Source organism: Amphiprion ocellaris, chromosome 4 (genome assembly GCF_022539595.1).
Source record: "Amphiprion ocellaris isolate individual 3 ecotype Okinawa chromosome 4, ASM2253959v1, whole genome shotgun sequence".
Lineage (NCBI taxonomy): Eukaryota > Metazoa > Chordata > Actinopteri > Pomacentridae > Amphiprion > Amphiprion ocellaris.
In genome coordinates this window covers 27,509,976-27,532,264 of record NC_072769.1, presented here as the reverse complement: position 1 = coordinate 27,532,264, position 22,289 = coordinate 27,509,976, and the positions used below count along the sequence as shown (strand labels likewise).

At 40.4% G+C, this 22,289-nt stretch overlaps 2 protein-coding genes across 2 annotated transcripts in view; one reads left to right on the top strand and one right to left on the bottom strand.

Moving 5' to 3' along the window:
- slc5a10 (solute carrier family 5 member 10) overlaps positions 1–19,933 on the bottom strand; it is a 38,652-nt gene extending 18,719 nt beyond the window's left edge. Inside the window, exons 1-9 of the mRNA XM_023286806.3 lie at positions 19,381–19,933; positions 19,240–19,311; positions 17,325–17,429; positions 16,825–16,884; positions 15,472–15,576; positions 15,264–15,369; positions 14,957–15,037; positions 14,653–14,858; positions 9,622–9,757 (exon numbers count right to left, since the gene is read on the bottom strand). Coding sequence (XP_023142574.3) covers positions 9,622–9,757; positions 14,653–14,858; positions 14,957–15,037; positions 15,264–15,369; positions 15,472–15,576; positions 16,825–16,884; positions 17,325–17,429; positions 19,240–19,311; positions 19,381–19,488 — 979 coding nt within the window. The 5' untranslated portion in view covers positions 19,489–19,933. The remainder of the gene's footprint in view (positions 1–9,621; positions 9,758–14,652; positions 14,859–14,956; positions 15,038–15,263; positions 15,370–15,471; positions 15,577–16,824; positions 16,885–17,324; positions 17,430–19,239; positions 19,312–19,380) is intronic.
- On the top strand, positions 1,497–12,826 carry LOC111579503 (protein FAM83G). The gene is made up of 5 exons (XM_023286805.3): positions 1,497–2,632; positions 4,509–4,676; positions 5,688–5,812; positions 7,068–8,394; positions 11,767–12,826. Exons 1-5 carry the CDS (start codon positions 2,111–2,113, stop codon positions 12,136–12,138), a joined length of 2,514 nt encoding a protein of 837 aa, XP_023142573.2. The 5' UTR covers positions 1,497–2,110; the 3' UTR covers positions 12,139–12,826.
- Positions 19,934–22,289: the final 2,356 nt, after the last annotated feature.

Below are 22,289 nucleotides of genomic sequence, written 5' to 3'. Positions count from 1 at the left end.
AGGTGGACTTGTTTGTGTGTTTTGTGTCATTGACTTGCTCCATTAACCATTAGCGTTGAGCTTTTGGTCACGAACTGATGGTGGATTTTCTCCAGGAGGATTTTCTGATAGAGAGCAGAATTCATGGCTCCATCAGTGATGACAAGTCATCCAGGTCCTCCAACCATCACACTACCACCACCATGTTTCACTGCTGGTATCATGTTCTTCTGGTGGAATGCAGTATTAGATTTACACCAGATGTAACTGACCCACGTCTTCCAGAAAGTTCCACCTTTGACTCATCAGTCCACAGGATGTTATCCCAGAAGTCCTGGAGCTCATCCAGATATTTTTTGAAAATACCAGATGTTATGTTCTTTTTGGTCAGTAGTAGTTTGATCCTTGCAACTCTCCCATGGATCCATTTTCTCCCAGAGTCTTCCTTATTGTAGAATCATGTAGATGGACCTTAACTGAGGCCAGTGAGGTCTGCAGATCTTTAGATGTTCGTCTGGGTTCTTTTGTGACCTCCTGGATTAGATGTTGATGCTCTTGGAGAAATGTTGGTCGTTGGTCCACTCCTGGGAAGGTTCACCACTGTTCCATGTTTCTCCATGTGTGGATAATGTCTCTCACTGTGGTTCTCTGGAGTCCCAGAGCCTCAGCAATGGCTTTGAACCCTCCAGACTGATGAATGTCATTGACTTTGTTTCTCATCTGTTCTTGAATCTCTTTAGAATGTGGCATCATGTGCTGCATTTTCAGACCCTTTAGCTGCTTCACAATGCCAGACAGGTTCTATTTAGAGATGTTTAGATTCAACAAGCTTGGCAGTAATCATATGTGAGTGTGGATGGTGAAACTGAACCCAACTGATGAATGAATTTGGTCATTTGGTAGGTTGGTAGCTATGGGGGCAATTACTTTTTCACATAGGACAAGATGGGCTGGACGGTATTTTTACTTCAACAGATGAAATTTTCATTTAAAAACTGCATCTTGTGTTTTCTTGGGTTATCTTTGTTTTGTGTTAAAATTTGATGTATCTGGAACTTTTAAGTGTGAAAAAAAACACATATGTAAAGGACACATATGTAAAAATACAAGATTTCTGTAGGGGGGCAAATACTTTTCCCCAGCACTGTATATGTATATTCTGGGTGGGAATGTTATTTTTCACTGCATTGTTTTATTCTGTGGCTATTTGTGTGTGTTTTGTTTGTTTAATCTCACTATCTGTAGTTGTACTGAATTGTAAAATTAGCTTTAGAATCAATAAAGTATATCTTATCTTAACCACACATTACTTAATAAGCTGAATATCTGCATATATAAACATAAAATAAAGAAAACGATGAAAATGAAGTCCCACTTTAACACATTTTACTGGATTTGTTACTACTTTTTCCTTCAGGGTTCAGATTTGGGGTGAGAACAGACTTTCTCTCTTGAGGGTGGAGCTTCCAGACCAGCTACCGGACGCTCCTCCTCCCTGTAGCCGGTGACAGAGCTTCCGTTGCCGAATTCCAGGTCAGACACGGACCGCTGGACCTTCCGTGAACTCTGTGTCTGGACACGACGGAGATAAACGGACTCGTTCGCGGCTCGTTGTTGACATCTACGACTTTTTTGTTGTTTTGTTGTTGTTGTTTTGGTTCTTTCAGTGTTTGTTGGAGGTGAGCAGCTGCCATGTTTGAACATCTGGAACATCTGTCTGACTAGAGGAGGAAAAGTGACTCGTCAGCAGTGACTCAAACCGAGTTTCGACACTTTTACAGGAGGATTAATGACTTATTCCTCTGTTCCAGTCGGTGTTCCGGTTCGTTCTGACTCACGGTAACTCCTCCGCCCAGACAGCCGCCGGGCCCCGGGGCTGCAGCCGCTCAACCGGGCCGCAGCCGCCGCAGACATCCGGCCCCTGCCAGGTGGAGGCGTGTCTCTGGGCGGGAGGTTCGTGCCGAGAACACCTGAGTTAGGAACCGAAGAGCTGACAATAGAACGACTCGCGGATCCGTTAACAGCTCCGGTCACGAGGACACTATGGACCGGATCGACTGTCTCCGGGTTTGACGCTCCGGACGGAAACCGGGTCAGGGCGTGTTAAAGTGTGATTCGGTGAACCGGGGCCATGGCTCTGTCCCAGATCCAGTGTCTGGACGACCACCACGTCAACTGGCGCGTGAGCGAGGGCAAACCGGAGTTCTTCTACAGCGAAGAGCAGCGGCTCGCGCTCGAGACGCTCCTTACCGGCGGCCGCGATGCCTTCATGGACTTCATCCGCCAGAACGGGCTCCGGGAGTTTCTGTCCGAACCGGAGCTGGAGCGGATTGCGCGCACGGCGGAGGCCTACCGGCCCGGATACGAGCACCACCAGAAGCCCGACACGCCCGGACCGGGGAGCCTGACCCCGGGGAGCCTGACCGCGGGGAGCCTGACCCCCGCGGCCGCGGAAGTAGCAGAGGACGGGGAGGTGTCGCTCGAGTACTGGCCCGACCGATCTGAGGCCTCGGTGGCGGAGCTGGACCTGGGCTGGCCCGAGTCCATCTCATACCGTGGGGTGACACGCGTGACCGTGTACACGCAGCCTCCCACCGAAGGGTTCACGCACATCAAGGAGGTGGTGCGGAAGAGCATTGCATCAGCCCAGAAGGTACGATGGGTCAGAAGACCTCCACCAAACTTAGTTAACCCATAAAACTACTTGTTATCTTTTATTTATTTTTAATATTAAACACCAATTAACTTCATCAGTAACTATTTGTGTATGTTTATCGCTATTTTAGTTTGCTTCTACATTTATATTTACACTAAAATGACCAAAACAACAATATGGAGGCTTAAAATGAGTCAACACAACTTTATTTTCGCAGTGCCAATGAATGCATCACGTTATGGTTTTAACAGATTTCTTAGTGCTTAATTCACAAACTGCGAAACAAAAAATTATATTGCAGGTTTTTTTTTTTTGCATTTACAGTTAAGCTTAGTAATAACTTTATTTCTGTAGACTGACGAGAAATTGATGGTTTAAAAAAACAAAAAACATCTGTTTCCAGCTTTTAAAACGTCAGTGTCAGGTTTTTCTCTGACACATATGATGATTTTTCTCTATATTTTTGAGTTTGGGACTGTTTTAATTGGACATAAGGGATCTAAACAGTTAATAGTATTAATAGTCAACACAAATAACTTTTTTTTTGCAGTGCTGTTGAACACGCCACAACACATTATGGTTTTAACAGATTTCTTACTGTTAAATGCACAAACTACAAAGCAGAGAAATGATATTTATGGTTTTGATACGTAATTAATCTTTTTTTTATCAAAAAAATAAACACTAAACATCTGTTTTCAGCTTTTCCATTGTCAGTGTCGGTTTTTTCTCTGTCACATATGATGAATTTCTCTATATTTTGAGTTTGAGACTGTTTTAATTGTACAAAACAAAGGATGTAAGGAGTTATGATTGGCATTTGTCACTCATTTTAAAAGTCAGCAGATTACTTGTTAAGTAATTGTTAGTTGTGGCTGTAATTCTGTAATTAGGTGCCGCTCATTATCATTGTTTATGTTTCTTTATGTTATGTTGTGTACAATTTACATAATAAGGATGTACATTGCAGCCTTTGCTGGTTCACATCTTGCCATTGTACGTTAGATAAAAACATATCTACCAGAATAATCTGACATTTGGATTGAATTTAATCCAGCGTTACTGGTTTCTTTCTGTTAAGTTTTGCCCCTTTAAATCTCATCATTTGCCTAGGCTTTGTCTCTCAGACCTACTTCCCCTTCCTCCACACAACAAAGTTTTAACGTGACAAGTGTGAGCTTCACACACTAGTGGAAAAAAAGGGCTCTGACATCACTAAAGTTAGATGCCAGCACCTTGTACATCAGCTTTACATCTCGCATACGTAACTGCTGGCACATGCTCATAAAAGTTGTCTAGCTTTGCACCGGAGAAACAAAGGAGACATTGAGACTTTAATTAATTTGACTCAGTCCCAACACAGAATACAGTTTTACTGCTTGGAATGCTTCTAGTTTTTCTGACTTTATCCGGGATTGGCAAGACAACGTTTCATTGTACTCAAGTATTTTGGCAGTAAAACGTCCTGTAAAATATTCTGACCTCAAGATTCACAAGCTGTCTTCTTCCAGTTGTTTTTTTTTTTTCTGTCAGTTGTCAGTCATTGTGACTTTTAAACTTCTAAACTAGTTCAGGCAAAGACTACCATCCTGCCGTTAGTCTGACTGACACGCTGTCTACCGGCTTCACATTTTATCACCACTCTGTAAAACACTCTTTGTGTCTAGCAACTATCTAGTTTCTGGACTGCAGGAATATTTAATTTATTGTTCAAGCTCAGCTTTCATAAATGCCTGGCTTCCTTTGTGGATTTAATGGCTGTATTATTGTTGATAAGAGCGGCTTAAATCCATCCACCCTTGCAGACCAGGAAACACTAACATCATTTGTGGCTTCCTGTGTGTGTGTTTTTTTGTGTTTTGTGTGTGTGTAGGTGATAGCAGTGGTGATGGATGTGTTTACAGATGTGGATATCTTTCGAGACCTGCTGGATGCGGCATACAAACGCAAAATTCCTGTATACATAATCATCGACATGGCCGCCGTCCCCTGCTTTCTTTCTATGTGTGCCAGGGCTGATATGCACCGTGGACACCTGAAGGTTTGTTTGCGCACACACACACACACACACACACACACACACACACACACACACACACACACACACACACACACACACACAATGTTTTGATAAGCTGGGAGATGAGCCAGTTGGATAGATGGCTCCTCTTGATAAGTGAACAATAATGGAAAGTTCTTGTTTTTAAAAGCTCCAGTTTCAGCGTTTCAGCTAAGATGTTTTTATTAAAGACGCATTTTCTGCAGTAATATTACTATACAAGGGAAATATCTGAAACTGCAGCCACATGATTGATTCAAATTGACAGCTTTTTGCCTGCAGGCCTTTGTAAGGTGCATGCACCAGCTAGTTGATCGCCTTATGCTAACTTTCTTTGTTGCTCTTTGCCTCTCTGAGCCGAACTGGTCCAGGCAGTAGCAGATAACACTTACTGTTTCAAGGGGAATTTTCTAAATATTTCAGACTGGAGACCAGAAAGACACTAAGCGCATTCTTGTCTGTGCTGCAGGCAATTAAAAAAACCGTACTCTCCCACTTCGCTTTCTGTAATACATTTCTCTTTCAATTCTCCTTCTTCCTTCCTCACAGCGTTGACCACGAGACCTCCGCTCTCTCGCTCTCTCTCTCGACTTCTTTCTTATCTGACATCTGTGCTGTTATTATGAGCATTTATGACTCCTTTGGTTAGCGACTCCTGTGAGATTTCGCACAGAACGTTTACTTGCGAGGTAACGCTCCATTCGGAACCACACCCTTATCACAGGGCAGAAGGAAAACACCGCAGGGTGTGTCATACAAGCATGCACATACATAGATCCAGCCCATGCTCCAACCTGTAGAGTCGCCTAACACGAGGCTATAATAGTAATAATGCCGAGCACCAGTTCTTGAGTAGCTCGTTCTTTTCTGTCTCTCTATTCTGTTGTTGCCTTTATTTTGCCTTTTGTTCATTAAAGTCCTTCCTGCCATTAATGCTTCATCCTGCCCAGCCTAAGTTTACACAGCGCTGACCTAGTATGTGTCTGTCTTTAGAATCTGCGAGTTCGCTGCTGTGGAGGCGTGGAGTTCTTCACGCGATCGGCTCAGAAGGTGCGAGGGTCTCTGAGCCAGAAGTTTCTCCTGGTAGATGGAGACAGAGCCATCTCAGGTTCATACAGGTGAGCCGTGCACTGTTTGTTTGTGTATTTAAAGCTTTCATTGATCTGTACTTGGCGATGGATCAAACGAAGGTTTAAAGTTAAAGACAAACCCTCAGAAAATAATCATCCAGCTCTGCAGGTCTACTCAGCATTACAGAGCGTTTTAGAGTCTTTCAGTTGACAGTTTGGGTTTTCTGATCTGTAACTTTACTGAAGTAGCTCCAATAAATCCACCTTACACATTCTGTCCAGGGCAAAAGATGAAGATATCATAGATGGGAATTTCCAAAGTCCACGTGTAATTAATTAATCAATTTGAGAATCTTTTGACAACTCAAGAGTTGTGCTACAAATTGTAACCACTGATAAATTATTCTTAGAAAGTTGTTGTGGCAAACTTGTTAGCAAGCAAAATTTGCTCTTCTTGTTAGCTGTGTTTAGGTCTCCACTAGCTGCTAAGAAATAGATATCTATCTGTGCTAAATGCTCTTCTTTGCTCACCAGCTAGTCACTAACTTCCCAGAGGAAAATCTTACTGTTCAAAGTTTGCTCTTCTGTAACTTGAGAGACAAAATTGTGATTATCATTTCAACCTTGTTTTAGTTTGGATTTCTAGAAATACTCTATCAGTGGTTACAATTTGTAGCACAACTCTCAAGCTGTCAAAAAATGAAGAAATTGATTAAATAAATACATATGGAGTTTTCCTCCTAGTATTGCCATCAAGATATATGCAGAGGCTCACAGCACTGTACACCAATATGTCCATAGGGACACTGAGAAGTCTAGTTTTTCTTCAAATATAAACTTGAAATATGCTACAGTCATGTAAACATTAAATGCTCTGGCTGTGACATAATAACTGCTCAGTTTTTTTAGCCTTGGAAACCAGCAGTCACATGTTAAAGTGAAGTGTGATCCTTGGATGACTTCTACACAAACACACACGCACACACACATACACAGACCTTTAAACTGTCATCCCTAATGGCCCTGTTTACCAATACTTCTGCATACTCTCACAGACTGCATCCCTTGTTCCACCAGGAAGCTTAGCAGGAACAATTACACAATATGATCAAAGAGCATAATGTGATGCATGACTTCAGAGTACAAATGTCTAGTGTAATGATTAAACTGTGATAAACTAGATATTCGCTGTTGTGACTAGACACAAACAGTTTACAAACAGGAAGTGGGGTGGATTTAGTAGAAGAAGGTGTTTGAAGAACAGTAATAGATGAGTTTGTTTATATTTCTGCTCTTGTTCCAGTTTTACTTGGTCCTCATCTCGTTTGGACCGTAACCTCATCACCGTGATTACAGGACAGGCGGTGGAGACCTTCGACTTGCAGTTCCGTGATCTTTACCTCGTGTCCAGAGGCGTGTCTCTCAACAAGGTTCCCATGGTGGACGAACCCATTCCTGACCCGATCCCACACACAGCTCCCACTCCAGTACCAGCCTCCGTTGCCAGGAAGCTCATAAATCCCAAATACGCCCTTGTTGCCGCGGGAACCCACACAAGCCCCACCTCCTCCGACCAGAACTCCAGCAACAAGAACTCGAGCTTCCAGAATCCCACTGGGCTAAAGATAATGAAAGGACGTCTGAAGGATGTAATTGAAGAGTCGCCTTTACATCCAGGATTAGCCCATCTGGAGAAAGCGTACCTGATCCCGTACCTGCCCACCTGGCCGGAGCCGGACCCACCGAGCGATGTGATTGGCTTTATTAACATCAGAGATGAAAAGCGGGCCAATCAGGTTCACTTGCAGAGGTCGGAGAGGTTTGAGGTCAGTCAGGCGATACGATTCAGCTCCCCACTGACCATGCCGCCCCAGACTGAGAAATCTGCTTCAGATCAGGATACAAAAGCTGAAAATCTTCCTGAAAATACAAACCCCAAAACTCCTACTCCTGCCAGTCCAACCAACAAACCAAATAAAGACCCAACAGTTTCCCCACAGCAGCCCAACAAACCTGCACCACAGGATGCTCACAAACCAAATGCACAACCGTCTACATCACCACCAGTGGACAACATTGTACAAAATCCAGAGACACAACCTGCAGCACCTCCAGTTCCCAAACGGCGCACGCTGCAGCTAGTCATAGACCCCGCCCCCCTAGAGCAGCCTGGCGAAGCACAGGTCACTCTGATAAAAATGGACCAAGTAGATGGCTTGTTGACCAAAGCAAGACCCGAGAAGGAGCTGATGCCCAGCCGGGGCCGCCTGACATCAGCGCCCAACTACAGCAGGGACTCCGGCAGTAACGGTGACGACAGCCAGGACAGCACCAAGGTCATATGCGACCGCGCCGGCAACGACGATCCTTCGAGCGCTTCCACGGCATCGGAGGAGGAGTTTTATGATTGTAACCAGCAGGAACCGACTGACCCTTTGACCAACATGGGGACGACCGGGTCGGGCCGAGGGAATCGCCTAGGAGACGGGTTCAACGTGATGGCCCGCCTCTCTCAGAGCATGCTGGACCTGCGGGAGCCTAGCCAATCAGACGACAGCAAAGCCCTCATCCGCAAATCACAGCAGCTGCGCAGACAAGGATACCCCTCCCCACACAGGCACATAGGACAGGTGAGCACCCAGAACAGTGATTTCTATAATTCTGAGATTACTGCGTTTTAGTTTTTCTTCCCCGTTACAGAGGTTTTTTGGTTCTTTCCTACTAAAGTCAATTTAGATTGTTGGGTTCTTTCTTCCTTCTTTACAATCCTTCAAAAATCTTGACCTTATTATGTGACTGCTATGAGATCACATAAGTTGTGAAATGCTATATTGAATTAGTGAATGGGTAACGACTAATTTTGTCTAAAATCATTCATCTAGTTTCTTTTATTTGCATTTTCTGGTTTATATCATTGTTTTGTTTGGCTGAAATAATCGAAACATTAGTTGACAAGTAAAAGAATAGCTCCATAATAACTTAATAATCAATTCAGTTTTATTTATACAGAGCAGATTTACAACATATGTTATCTCACGGCGCTTAGCATAATAAAGTACAGACCTTACGAAGTATAAACAGAAAACCCAACAATCCAAAGTTGCCGTTGGTCGGAGAAGGCTGACAAAGTCAGAAAGTTCTGGTTAGAAAAACATCTGATTGCTGGTTTCTCACTTCAGTGGACTGATTCAAAATTATTTGTAAAAAATTGCATTCACCGCCTCCAGTTTCACTTAATATTATTTGAGTGTATCGTTGGTTTTTATGTTTAACTTTGGATTCCCTGTGAGTGATGGTGGGAAGTAACGGGGAAACAAAATTTACCACTTGAAGTAATTCTTCATTAACAGGTTCATTATGAGAACATGCTGTTTTTCTCTATTTTCTGCAACAGCAGACTGAATATGATGGTTTTTGGACTGTTGGTCGGACAAAGCATGAACTAGAAAGACATAACTGTTAACTGTAGGAAACTGAGGTGTTTATCTTAATTTCCCCACATATTGAAGGCAAATTGTAATTAGTTAATTGAAAAACGATTAAGGAGATGGATTCTTGGTGGATTAAATGATTAGGTGCTGTCATAGATGACACAATGCCTGACTTAATGTTTTAGAGCCTTTTTAAAGCTTAATGAGTAATAGAAAGTTCCCAGAAATGGTCATGAACAGGTAGGCAGCACAGTTCAGTAACAGTCCAACATTATAAGAGTCTTTCACACACATTAGTCCAAACTTATGTCAGAATGGGTGTGTTGCTTCACTAGAATCAAAGCAAGCCTCTACCTGTCCACAGTTAAAATGCCCAGATTTTTTATCCTGATTAAAAGGTGTGTACGTATGTGTGTGTGCTCACACCTGGATAAAGGGCTCTGCTGATCATGCCAGGGAGGACGATGAAGATGAAGGGCAGCATCTTCAGATAGGCTGCCAGGATGGAAGCGCCTTTCACGTGACTCATGTTCTTAGCAGACAGCGACCGTTGCACAATGACCTTCACAAACAGAAGAAACAGAACAAATATTCAACCTTCACCCAAAACTTTATTTAAACACAATGTGTAGTGTAGTGTGGAGTGCATTATGCAACATGGCAAAAATGAATCACAGAATAGGGAATTTAAGAAAAGACATTCCTAAAATAGGCTTTTTTTTTTTTTTTTTTAAAGAAAGGATTTCATAGATCAGAAGTCTAGTTCGTATCTTGGCCTGTGTGTGATATTCAATCTTCTGTTGGATCTTATGAGCAGCCTTGATTTGGTTCTAAAAAATGTTAAAACTAGGGTGTTTTTAAAAAAATGTGAATGTCATTTGGCTGACAGATTCATACCAACCTTTCAGTCTATTGTAATTCACATGGTCTGAAAAGGAAACCTCCTCTTGAATCTGTTTTCACGCTTGTAACAGGAGATGTCACCCAGATCAGGCGAGATGGTATTTAGAGCAAGAAAGTCCATAGTGGGAGGGGATGTGGTGGCTTAGTGGGTGAAAGCCTGTGCGAGTGAATTTTGACTTTTAGCTGTTTTTGCATGTTTAAAGACTGTTTTCAGAGAGGAACTAACTCTGTCTAATGGAAATACAATAAAACAATGACTTACAGTTTGAGTTTTGGAAAACTGAACAACAGGATTTATATGGCAGACTAAACTTTAAGTAAGCTAAAATGTGAAGCTGTCATATTTATTGTGTCCTGAATAATAGCTAAAATTACACTGCAGCTGATGTGCATATTCTCCCATGTTTAAAAACATGATCAAACCATTTTTGGTTCCAGGTTTCAGATTTTCAGAGGGTATTTTCCATTGCAAGACTTCTTTCATGCCTTTAGCATGAAGATATTTGGGCTATTTTCATCAAGCCCACATACAGAACCATGAAAAAGTATTTGCCCCCCCCCTAAAAAAATCTTCTATTTCTCACACTTAAATGTTCCAGATCGTCAAACCAATATATATATTTATCAAATATTAGACAGAGATAACCCACAAAACATAAAATGCCATCTTTAAGTTATGGTTTATTGAAAAATAAAAAGTAATTGCCCCCCTCAATCTATTAACTGGTTGGGCCACCCTGTTCCATGTTTCTCCATGTGTGGATAATGTCTCTCACTGTGGTTCTCTGGAGTCCCAGAGCCTCAGCAATGGCTTTGTAACCCTCCAGACTGATAAATGTCAACGACTTTGTTTCTCATCTGTTCTTGAATCTCTTTAGAATGTGGCATCATGTGCTGCTTTTTTAGACCCTTTAGCTACTTCACAATGCCAGACAGGTTCTATTTAGTGATGTTTAGATTCAACAAGCCTGGCAGTAGTAGCGGTCGTGAAATTGAACCCAACTGTAAAATGAATTTTGTCATTTGGTAGCTAAGGGGGCAATTACTTTTTCACATTGGGCAGCGTGGACTGGAAAGCATTTTTCCTGTCTGCATTTTCTCATTTGTCATTTTCTTGGGTTAACTTTGTCTTACATTAAAATTAGATTGATGGTCTGAAACATTTAAATAGGACACATATGTAAAAATAGAAGATTTCTGTAGTGGGGCAAATACTTTTTCATGGCACTGTAGCCCTGGAAACATGATTTTTGGTAAGACAATTAGAACTGTCTCACCCCAAAGTATTTAAAATCTCAGAGGAGCCATTGTGTTATTAAATTATGGCTAACTAGCTTTCATTGAATAAGTGGAACCTTCTTTGTGCAAGTTTAGCAGCAAAGCTAGTTTTACATAATTATATAATCATGTTATCAAATGTGACTCAGGTATCTGTGCGAGTCTGAGTCTGTGAAGAGTCTGAAACATTTATGTAGTTGAAGGAAACTCCAATAACCAACTTTCGCTGTAGTACCATTTGAAACTAACAAGATGTTAAAATGTTTGAGCACCTGGACAGTGAGTCCAAAAGGACCGAGGATTGACCCCTAATGTGCTCCATGTGTGAAATCAGTAGCGGAATAATTGCAGTTCTACTCATCTCTCTCTCTGCTTCCTCTCTCCGTCTAGTTGTTTCAGACCTCTAGATCTCCAGGTCGTGATGGGAGACCGAGAGGACCAAAAGTTGTCATTGCAAAACCGGGAAGTTTTCATCGCCCGGCCCGAGCAGCTGGTCCAGTGATTGGCGGACACCGTTACTGGCAGAGCCAAATGCTGCAGCCCGACTCGGCCCAGCTGCGAGTTGAGTCCCGGTCTGGACGGTCGCCACGACGACACAGCCCTGGTTACAGGAAGACGGACCACATAGCGCCGCAGCCACCAACCAACCAGTCCGGGTTACTGGGAGTTTCTTTCTCAAAGGTCAGCAGTTTAAGACACTTGAGGGCGCGGGGTGGAGTGTCGCAGAAGAAGGCACCTCAGAACAACAAGACTGGCAGGTAGAACTGTGGAGGTAACTGTGCAGGTAAACCGGCGTGTTTGTCAGCCGACGATGTGGAATCTTTTCTGTCTCCTTTCTTTTGTGAAATCCTTGGGTGCAACATATGAGAACTATTTAACTGGGATTTTTTAAATTTTATTTTCTGGATGTTTTTTTTTTTTTTCAAAGTGTTTTTGGCCAATAATGAATTTAACGTGCAGATATTTAGATGTCTGTGAGGAAATAATCCCTGATAGTGATGTATCAGGTGGTATTTGTGTTTACAAATCTATGCCTTAAACAGCAGAGCATGGATCTTTCCAGTTTGGATGTTTTTGGAGATGATCGGTCTGTGCAGATGTGGTACCATATTTGGTCAGCTGTGATGCCAACTCAGGCACTTCAGTTTTGTACATAATCCTTCAGCAAATACTTTCTAAATTACCTCAACTGTCTTTTTCTTCTGTAGAATTTCATACTATAACGTTTTTTCACGTCAAACCACACAGGTGCGATGTGTCTGACACGTGCAAGATCAGATTACTCACTCATACAAGTCATGCTCAAGTGTTGATACCGCTGTGACTGGTTACCGATAGTGAGACGAGCGGGCTGCCATGCTGATTACTGGTAAATAATATCATTAATTACCTGACGTGGGACCAAAAATGAATGTTGTAAATAAAAAAAAAAAAACAACAAAAAACCAGATTGTTGCTGAACTGTCTCCATTGCTGCTTCAACCACTTCAAGTAAATCAGTAGCCGATTGAAGACTCTATTTGTAGTATACATCAGAATATCTGAAGAAAGTTTCTCATACTGAAAGTGAAAGTACACAACTGAAGCCTACCCAGACAACTGATGTAGAAATAATCCAGTGTAATTACTGTGTATGAAAACAGCAAGGTATTTTTAACTATGTCTGCTTTTTCCTCATGGACTGCAAAAAAAACATAATTGCAGCTTTTTGTATTCTGAAGGGATTTTTGAAGTCTAGAGTTTGGATTTGGCGCAACATCATCATCTGAGCAAAAGGGCGGAAACTGACCTCTTTTCTTTTTCTGAGATTTGTGGACGCAGCCACATTAGTAGGACAGGCAGGGTAAGCAGTATGAATAAAGCTAAAATTGTCCATCGTTATTTGGGAGGAGAAAGCAAACATTGATGGAAACATCACATTACATTTCTCAGGAACTTCCTTATTCTGAAAAAAAAACATACTGTTTACAGTTCAGTTCATCTGTATGGGATTAATACATATGAGCATTTTGTTTTTAAATGCGTTGCTTGTGATATTTAGCTTTAATTTGTTTAATGGTATGGATTTAGTATTTTTGTACTTTTGTACTAACAGAGAAGTCTGAAATTTTCCAAACTGCCTCGGTACAGTTAAAGTTTGGGGAACAAATTCCCATTGGTCACAAGAGGAAGTACACTTTAAAGTTCTGGTGGTTTCCAGTTACTATTCTTGTGAACAGTTGCTTCAGAAAGTGTCCACTCTAGTTGCTTTAATAATCTTTGCTATGTGTTCAGAATTTGATTGCACTCTACCTGTGGAACGTACAGGGACTAGACAAAGTCTGAAAAGGCAAACGTTTGTGTGATAAAATCCCACAATCCACACTTTTTGTGTGGATTCTGGACTAAAACTGAGCAATGGAAACCAAAGAACTCTCTGCGAATCTCCACAAAACAGTGTCACAGATCAGAGCAAGGGTGTAAACTTTTTCTAAAGCTTTGAATGTTCCCAGGAGAACAGTGGCCTCAATACTTGTGTAATGGAAGAAGTTTGGAAACTCAAGTCGGCTGTCTGGCTTGCTGTAACTGAGTAACCGAGAAAATAGACTTTTGATCAGGGAGGTGACAGGCACCCCAAAAATAACTCCTCTGGGATGGAAACCTGCCAAACTGACGACCGGGTCAACAGCACCTAATCAGGCCTTTAGAGCACGGCAACTAATGAAAGTTGTTCTTGAACAAAAGGCACATGGCAACTCTCTTGATGTTTGCCAGACCGCATTTAAAGGACTGATAGCACCAAGACAAAGTCAAAAACTGAGCTCTTTGGGTAGAACTTCTTACACTACGTTCAGCAAACTCCAGTCATCACCTGGCTAACACCATTCCTACAGTGAAGCATGGTGGCGGCAGCATCATGCTATAGGGGTACCCTCTCAGGGAAGCTGGTCTGAATTGAAGGGAGAATGAATTCAGACAAATACAAGGTGTGATCAAACTGTTACGAGAATGCAACTGTGAAAAGCAGAAAAATATCTGATTTAGACGAACACCTGAAGATATCAGCTCACCGACCAGGATACTTTTCGACTTTTAAGACATTTTCAACAATTTTAAAAAACGTGTTTTCCATTTTTTGATACAGATCATCAAGTGTAAACTAATATCGATGAGGAAAAACATCAGCTTTATCCATTTAAAGTTAAACCTACAACATTTTAATAAGTTCAATGAGTAAATGGGTCTGGATACTTTCTGAAGCAACAGTATGTGGTTTTGTCTGTGCTTTAGCTGTACCTGGTCGGTACACCAGTACCAGGTGGCCAGTATGGTGAGCCCCAGAGTCATGCCGGGCCAAGGCAGGTCTCCGGTGACGGCATCTCTGAACAGGTGCATGGCGTCCTGCCGAGGCAGGTGGCAGGTGCTGTTGGGAATAATCTTACTGGGCACCGCTATGCTGTACACTCGCTCCAGGTTGCTGTAGCCACCAATCTTGTTGAAAGCTACGGACACACATATCCAGCCATACAACAGTTAAAACAACCGCTATGTGTGTCTGCATAGTTTGTGTTTTCTTTTGACTGACAGAAGGTGCACATACCAGTAATTGTTAGGATAATTGCACCCACAATCATGATAACTGTCTGTAGAGTGTCTGTGTAAATGACAGCAGCGAGGCCACCTGAAAGGGAGGAATTTCATGAGTAATTATCTCATCTACCGAGCAATGACTGATGGTTTAGTCTAAAAATGTAAGAAGATAGAGGAAGAAAGACATTTTTTTGTAGTGCAACAGCCCAAATACATCACGTTCGAGAAGCTGCAGCCAGTGAATGTTTGGGACTTCAAATAGCCTATGAGCCTATGAGAATCCTGCATATCAACTTGTGAATGCTAAAATCTTGTACCTGCGATAGTATAGAGAGCAGTGACCACTAGCATGAGGACGGTGGACAGGTAGAGGTTCCATCCCAGACACACCTGAACAAACAGGGCTCCAGAGTACAGGTCAGTCTGGGGGCAAAACCACAAGATTTAGTCTATTTGCAGAAAGTTTTGGAACCAAAGAGAGTTTTTCTACCGATTCTTTGTTTGTGTGTCTGTTTGTTGTCATACAGATATCTTCGTGAAGACGGACAACATCAGCGAGAGGACGGCCAGGTACGTTCGGATCCTCTCGCCTCCAAATCGACGTCCCAGGTACTCGGGCATCGTCACGATCTGGACACACACATTTTAACATCTTTAACCCAAAGCAATATGAGAAGCTCTGGATGGTTTCAAGAACTGGAGGAGGATCTTATCTGCACATTCTTATGTCATCTGCACATCCAAACACATTTTCATTTGCACATTGTCACTTGCAGATTCTGTGGATTTATTTCTAAATTACATTTAGATATTTTTAAAAAATCTTATTTCACTTTATTTAATTTAATTTCATTTTATTTTCACTTTAACTAACCCTAACCCATTGAATATCCATGCTGCTGCAACAACTTCATTTCCCTCTCAGGATTGATAAAGTCTTCTAAGTCTAATGAGATTCACATCTTATACTCAAGAAAAAACACCACACTGTAAAAATACACCGCAGTATTTTGTGGTAACATTTTCAATGCAGGTTCCAGGTAAAAGTCCTGTATTGAAAATGTCATCTTGGTAAAAATCTATAAATATTATCACAAAAATGTACCTAATTTTTAGAAAATAAAAGTAATCAATTAATGCAGAAAAATATCAAATGTGTCTGTTATACTATTGGCATTAATGTGAAAACAAGATTTTAGTGGCATTTTTGTTGGCTGAGGTGGAGCCTGCTTTAATAATATATGATAATAATATAATAACTGCAACTAATGATTAAAAATAGCACTTGTAATAGCACCGCTGTTAATATGATTAATGATTATCAAATAGTTGCCAGTTTTCTATTAAATAACATAGTACATTTTAGAAGCTCCTCATATGCAGGTAAATTGACTAAAGCTGTAACGTAGTATGTTTCCCTGTGAGATGTAGAAGTAGAAGTAAAGAGTTGCATGAAAATAAAAGACCAATGTTCGAAATGTACTTAGTTACCTAACACCACTGTTTCAGCGGCCAGCGTGATCTGATAATTAGCAGGTGTTTCATGACTATAAATTTTAGTTTGAATAAGATTGTGCAGCAACTATGAGGAAAAGTCTAATTTATGGTTTTTGTGATTAGAAGTCAGTTGTGAGCTCAGTGCAGTGCAACACCCTGCTGGGGAATTTACGAGGCGGGGATTCCTTCCATGGGGAAAAGTGTGAATGTACCTGCAGAACCAGCCTTAACAACTGTGTGTGTGTGTGTGTGTGTGTGTGTGTGTGTGTGTGTGTGTGTGTGTGTGTGTGTGTGTGTGTGTGTGTGTGTGTGTGTGTGTGTGTGTGTGTGTGTGTGTGTGTGTGTGTGTGTGTGTGTGTGTGTGTGTGTGAGTGATCTAACCCCTGAGGAGATGTAGACCGGCACGAATACCCAGGCCAGAGCCAGCAGCACATAGGTGGCCTGAGAGGAAGAAAACAAAGGTGTTTGACCAGACTGACCACAAAAGTCCAACTCAAGAGGAAAAATGTCACTTTTTAACTTTTTAGATGCAAATATTTCATGGACAAACTGATTAAGTCTAACACAAATGGATGGCATAAGAGTTGTGCTGCCCTCTGCTGCATGCAACTAACAGATAATCTCTCTTGGTCTAGACAGCTTATTAGAGGTAATTAGAGAAAATATCTTTGGCTAAGCCTGATTTCTAATGAGTGTCATTTCCCAGACACATTAATTTTCATCCTCTATGTTGTTTTTCTAATTTTGTTTTTGTCCACCACACAAAAGAAATATCTTCTGGAGGGATTAGCAGACCAGCTCTGCTTCATTCCATGCTACAAATGAGCTGTGCTGAAATAACAACACCTCTTAATGTTGTGCTGAATGTGTTTTGCTCTCACGTTCCATTCGAAGCCGGTGACAGCGATGCCTCCAGCAGCTCCGGTACCGGCCAGACCGATGAACAGGCCCGAACCCTCTGAGCTGGCGAAGAGAGACGATCCGATCTGTGCACATCAGAGAGGGAGGAAGTATTCTGATGTGTTTGTTGGGTAAAAGTACTGACACACCAATGTGAGATACTCCTTAAAGGTGTTTCTGTAGCTTGTAGGCACACAGTATTAGAAATAATAGTATATTTATTTCTTTGTTCTTCTAAAACAGAGGTGTCAAACTCATCTTGGTTCAGAGGCCGCATACAGGACTAGTATAATCAGAGCATAATAACCTCTAAATAACCACAACTCCAAATATTTCCCTTTGTTTTAGTGCAAAAAAGTACAGTCTGAAAATGTTCACATTTAGTGAAATATCTTTCTGCAAAACATTATGAACAACTGGAAATTTCTCAAGAAAAATTATTACAATTTCATCAGTCTTATGCCTCAGTTAATCATTTACACATTACAACTTACAGATCACAGTTTATCTACAAAGGCACTAAACATTCTGTCTCAGATATCTGGAACTGAACAATATAGTATTTTACTTTATGATCAGAGCAGCTTGTCAATATCAAGAAATTATTCTACATTTACATTCATTTCCACATGTGTGCAGTAATCCAGACCACCTGTAGAGGAAGGTGCCCCTTCCTTGTAAAGATTTATACATAAAAAATACATAAAAATTGTGGCAGTCCATCAACAATAGGGTTCTACCAAACCCAACTCATTTGTACTGAAGCTGCTGACTGACGTTATATTGCACAATGTTCAATGTCTTTAAATATTTTCACATTAAATATTCATTTTGCAAAGTCATTCCTTGGGCTGGATTGGACGCTCTGGCAGGCCGGTTTTGGCCCACAGGCCTTATGTTTGATATCTCTCCTCTAAAAGGTCCAGTTGTTGCTCCTTTGACTCACATAGCCATATTTTGTTCCCCTGCACCAGTACACTGTAAGTCTAAACTAAAGTTCCCCTGCTGCCCTAAAACTGTGAATTACATGAATGCTTAATTAGTTAAAAGTTGTTGAGTTAAATCAACTGAACCTGAGGAAACAAAAATAAACTTGAAATATTAATTTGAATCAACTCGTTGCTCAGACAGTTTTTTCTTTTCATCTAACATTAAGAACTTACAGTCGGTTGAAGCCACAATCAGTGCAGAATCTGTGAAACTGCCCTCAGTCTCAGTGAGATGAATTACGAGTTTAAGGGTTGTTTGGATTATTATTATTATTATTGTTAAAAGAAAAAAACAGAACTTCGTTTAACTTAAAGACACACAACACGCGTCTGTTTTTTCAAACTGCAAACAAGCACAAGAGTCTCTGAGGAGTTTTAACTCTCTAACAAAGCATCCTGGGAAGTCTAGTTTTTTCCTGTAAATGTAATTTCCTGAGTTGACATCTCAGTTGTTTATTTCATCAACTCAAGTTATAAGAACTTGTGTTTCTAAGTTCTAAAGTGGTAATTTTATATTCAACTATCTCGAAATCAGCAACAGGAAGCAGTAAACACCTGATTCATAGAACACAATTACTAGGAATGTATGTTTCTAACTATTTATGTAACCTGAATTTGTCAATTTTACGATAGATAGATAGATAGATAGATAGATAAATAGATAGATAGATGGATAGATGGATAGACAGATAGATAGATAGATAGATAGATAGATAGATAGATAGATAGATAGATAGATAGATGGATGGATAGATAGATAGATAGATAGATAGATAGATAGATAGATAGATAGATAGATAGATAGATAGATAGATAGATAGATAGATAGATAGATAGATGGATAGATGGATAGATAGATAGATAGATAGATAGATAGATGGATAGATGGATAGATAGATAGACTCACCGGCCACCAGGCCATGTCCCGCCCAGCCAGGAAATATCCGTTCAGTGTATTTCTGCTCACCCTGCATGATGACTAACAGACAAAAACTGTCACACATCTGAATTAGCAGAAAACGTACACACACACACCTCCGACTCTTACCCAGATGCCGACGGCGAGGTTGAGGAGAAAGTAGGTTGCTATGACAATAATGTCTGAGAAGCTGAAGGACTGCGTCACGGCGTAGAAATTGATGGTGGAGTTGGACATCCTCAGTGTTCACGACAAAACACACAGAAACAGCGGCAAAAACACACACACCTGCTGCTTGAATGGAGCTTTTCTTGCAGCCACACACACCTGTTGAATGTCACGACACCTGTGCAGCTTACACTCACCGAAAACCTACAAACCACCACAATGAAAACCTACAGACCACCACAATGAAAACCTACAAACCACTACACTGAAAACCTACAAACCACCACAATGAAAACCTACAAACCACCACACTGAAAACCTACAAACCACCACAATGAAAACCTACAGACCACCTCACTGAAACTACAAACCACCACACTGCCTTACAGAGAACCCTTAAATGCTGCCTCACACACACAGTTCAACACACACTCTCTGGTAAAAGTTGACTGAACTCCATGCTGACCTGCGTGTTACCAGAAAGCCAGGAGAAAGCCAGGGGCAGAGTGTTGTATGTACGTGTGAAGAGGGCCGTCCTCTGGTTGAATTGATGATTAAACACATCACCTTAATGTGGCGGCTGCAGCCCTGACACAGCGGCTGTGCTAGGGGATAATGGAGTGCACGGTGTGGCCGAGCAGTGGAGTACAGCAGATGCTCCTGTGGACCAGAGTCCAGATACACGCACACACACACACACACACACACACACACACACACACACACACACACACACACACACACACACACACACACACACACAGATGGTCAATCATTGGCAATGACAAGTTTATAATCATTAGTGTCGAAACACACAAACATCTCCCGGTAATGGCTCAGAGGGGTCAGAGAAAGTTTCTGAGCTGTTTATGGTTTCATCAAGTCACTATATAATAAAGCTATCAGTCCTCTCAAGTGGAAGAAAGGTGATTAAAAATATGAAAGATTTTATGACACTGATTTTAAAAAATAACATATTAGTTGTATTCATGAAGAAACACTATTTTTTGAAACATGTTTATTTGTTGGTTTTGACATTTATTTATTCATTCATTTCATTTCATTTCAAAATCACCATAAAAATAACATACTTTATAATATAATTCAATATTTACTCATGATGGAAAAATGTTCCTATGAGAAGATTTATGGTCATAAATGTGAGACATTAAATGAGATTTCTATCGCTGTTTTAGATTTTTTTTTATTGAATTTTATTAATTTCATATATATACTTAAGTGATTATTTATAATTGTCATTATTGTTGTTGGTGTTGCTTTTATTTATTCATGTATTCATTTCATTTTAAAATCACCATAACATACTTTATAATATAATTCAGTATTCAGTCATGATGGAAAAAATATTCCTATGAGAAGATTTATGGCAGAAATGTGAGACATAATAATCTGCATTATTTCATATTTAGTCACTACTGGATAAAAAGACTTTGTTGCAACCTCTTATGATCATGTGTTTTATGACTTGTTTGCATTTGCTGGACTTATCTTAAAATGACAATGTGTTCCTGCACTCTGAGCACATCTGTACATCTTTCACCAGAGCAACAAACATCAGAGGACCAGAAGTTCAAGAGGCAACGAGAGCTGAGTGGGTTTGCTTTCATGCTTCCTGATGTGAAATTAACTCAGCGTCACACACAAACTCCTGGCAGGTGTTTGCCCGCTATAAGCAGCAGATGGTGGCGATGGAGACATCCTGACGTCACACACATCATCATTAATCTCTCTGTTTCCCTCTCACACACATACAACTGAATGTAAAAGCTGAGAGAAAACCACACGTCCCTTCAGAAAAATCCCTGATACCTGCATTCTGAGCAATGTTTTCATCTGCTGGAGGATTTTAAGTTTCCCACAAGTCACAACTTCATGTTGGTCAAATATACAAACAGGCTTAAAATCCCAAATTCTGGTCATACATGCACCATAAAGGATGAATAAAGGGTTTTACGTGAGAAAGGACTACAAGAAAATATAAAAACAGTAAAATATATTTAAATTTCAAAGAATTTTGGAGTGAAATTGTTTGTGTACCTGACTTCCAAAGACTTTTACTGTGCTAATTTTACTACATGGTGATTTAAATACAAGAAAATCAAACAATATGAAGAAATCCAGATTATTTATTGACGGTGACGTAATAGGTTGTTATGTTATTATGATACTAGAGTGTGGCTGCTTAAATGTCAGAGAACATCTGTCAAGAAGCCACATTATTATTATTATTATTATTATTATTATTATTATTATTATTATTATTATTATTATTATTATTATTATTATTATTATTATCATTGCTGTTGTTGTTGTTTTTATGTAGTTATTTCATTTTAAAATCACCATAACATACCATAACCACTATAATATAATTCAGTATTCAGTCATGATGGGAAAAAAAATCCTATTAGAAGATCTATGGTCATAAATGCGAGATATAAACTGAGTTTTCTATCACTGTTTTAGATTTTTTCCCAAAATGTATTTATTATTGTTAGTTTTATTAATAGTAGTAGTATTAGCAACAACAACAAGAATCATAATAATAATCATTATTATTATTATAATCACCATCATAATCCTAAAGTTACGTTATTAATATGTTATTTTTTTTAGATTTGTATTACCTGAAGAGACTTGTGTGCATTTATCACAACAGCACTGCCAAGAAAATCTGTGATGTGAGAAATAAATCCGAAGGTGACTTGGAAATATCTAAAATGTTCAGATTAAAAAAATATATATATTCAAATAGATGCCAATGGAGCTTCATCAATCTGATTAACAAATCAGCTGTTATGGGTCCATTTGACAGCACTAATGATGCATTTTAGTGGGATGTGGGCACG

What these genes read in the sequence shown, in the direction of transcription:
- LOC111579503 (XM_023286805.3), top strand. Translation starts at nt 2,111, where the DNA reads ATGGCTCTGTCCCAGATCCAGTGTCTGGACGACCACCACGTCAACTGG. An exon ending in GCCATCTCAGGTTCATACAG is followed by an intron (nt 5,813 to 7,067) that starts GTGAGCCGTGCA and finishes CTCTTGTTCCAG; the next exon opens with TTTTACTTGGTCCTCATCTC. An exon ending in CACACAGGCACATAGGACAG is followed by an intron (nt 8,395 to 11,766) that starts GTGAGCACCCAG and finishes CTCTCCGTCTAG; the next exon opens with TTGTTTCAGACCTCTAGATC.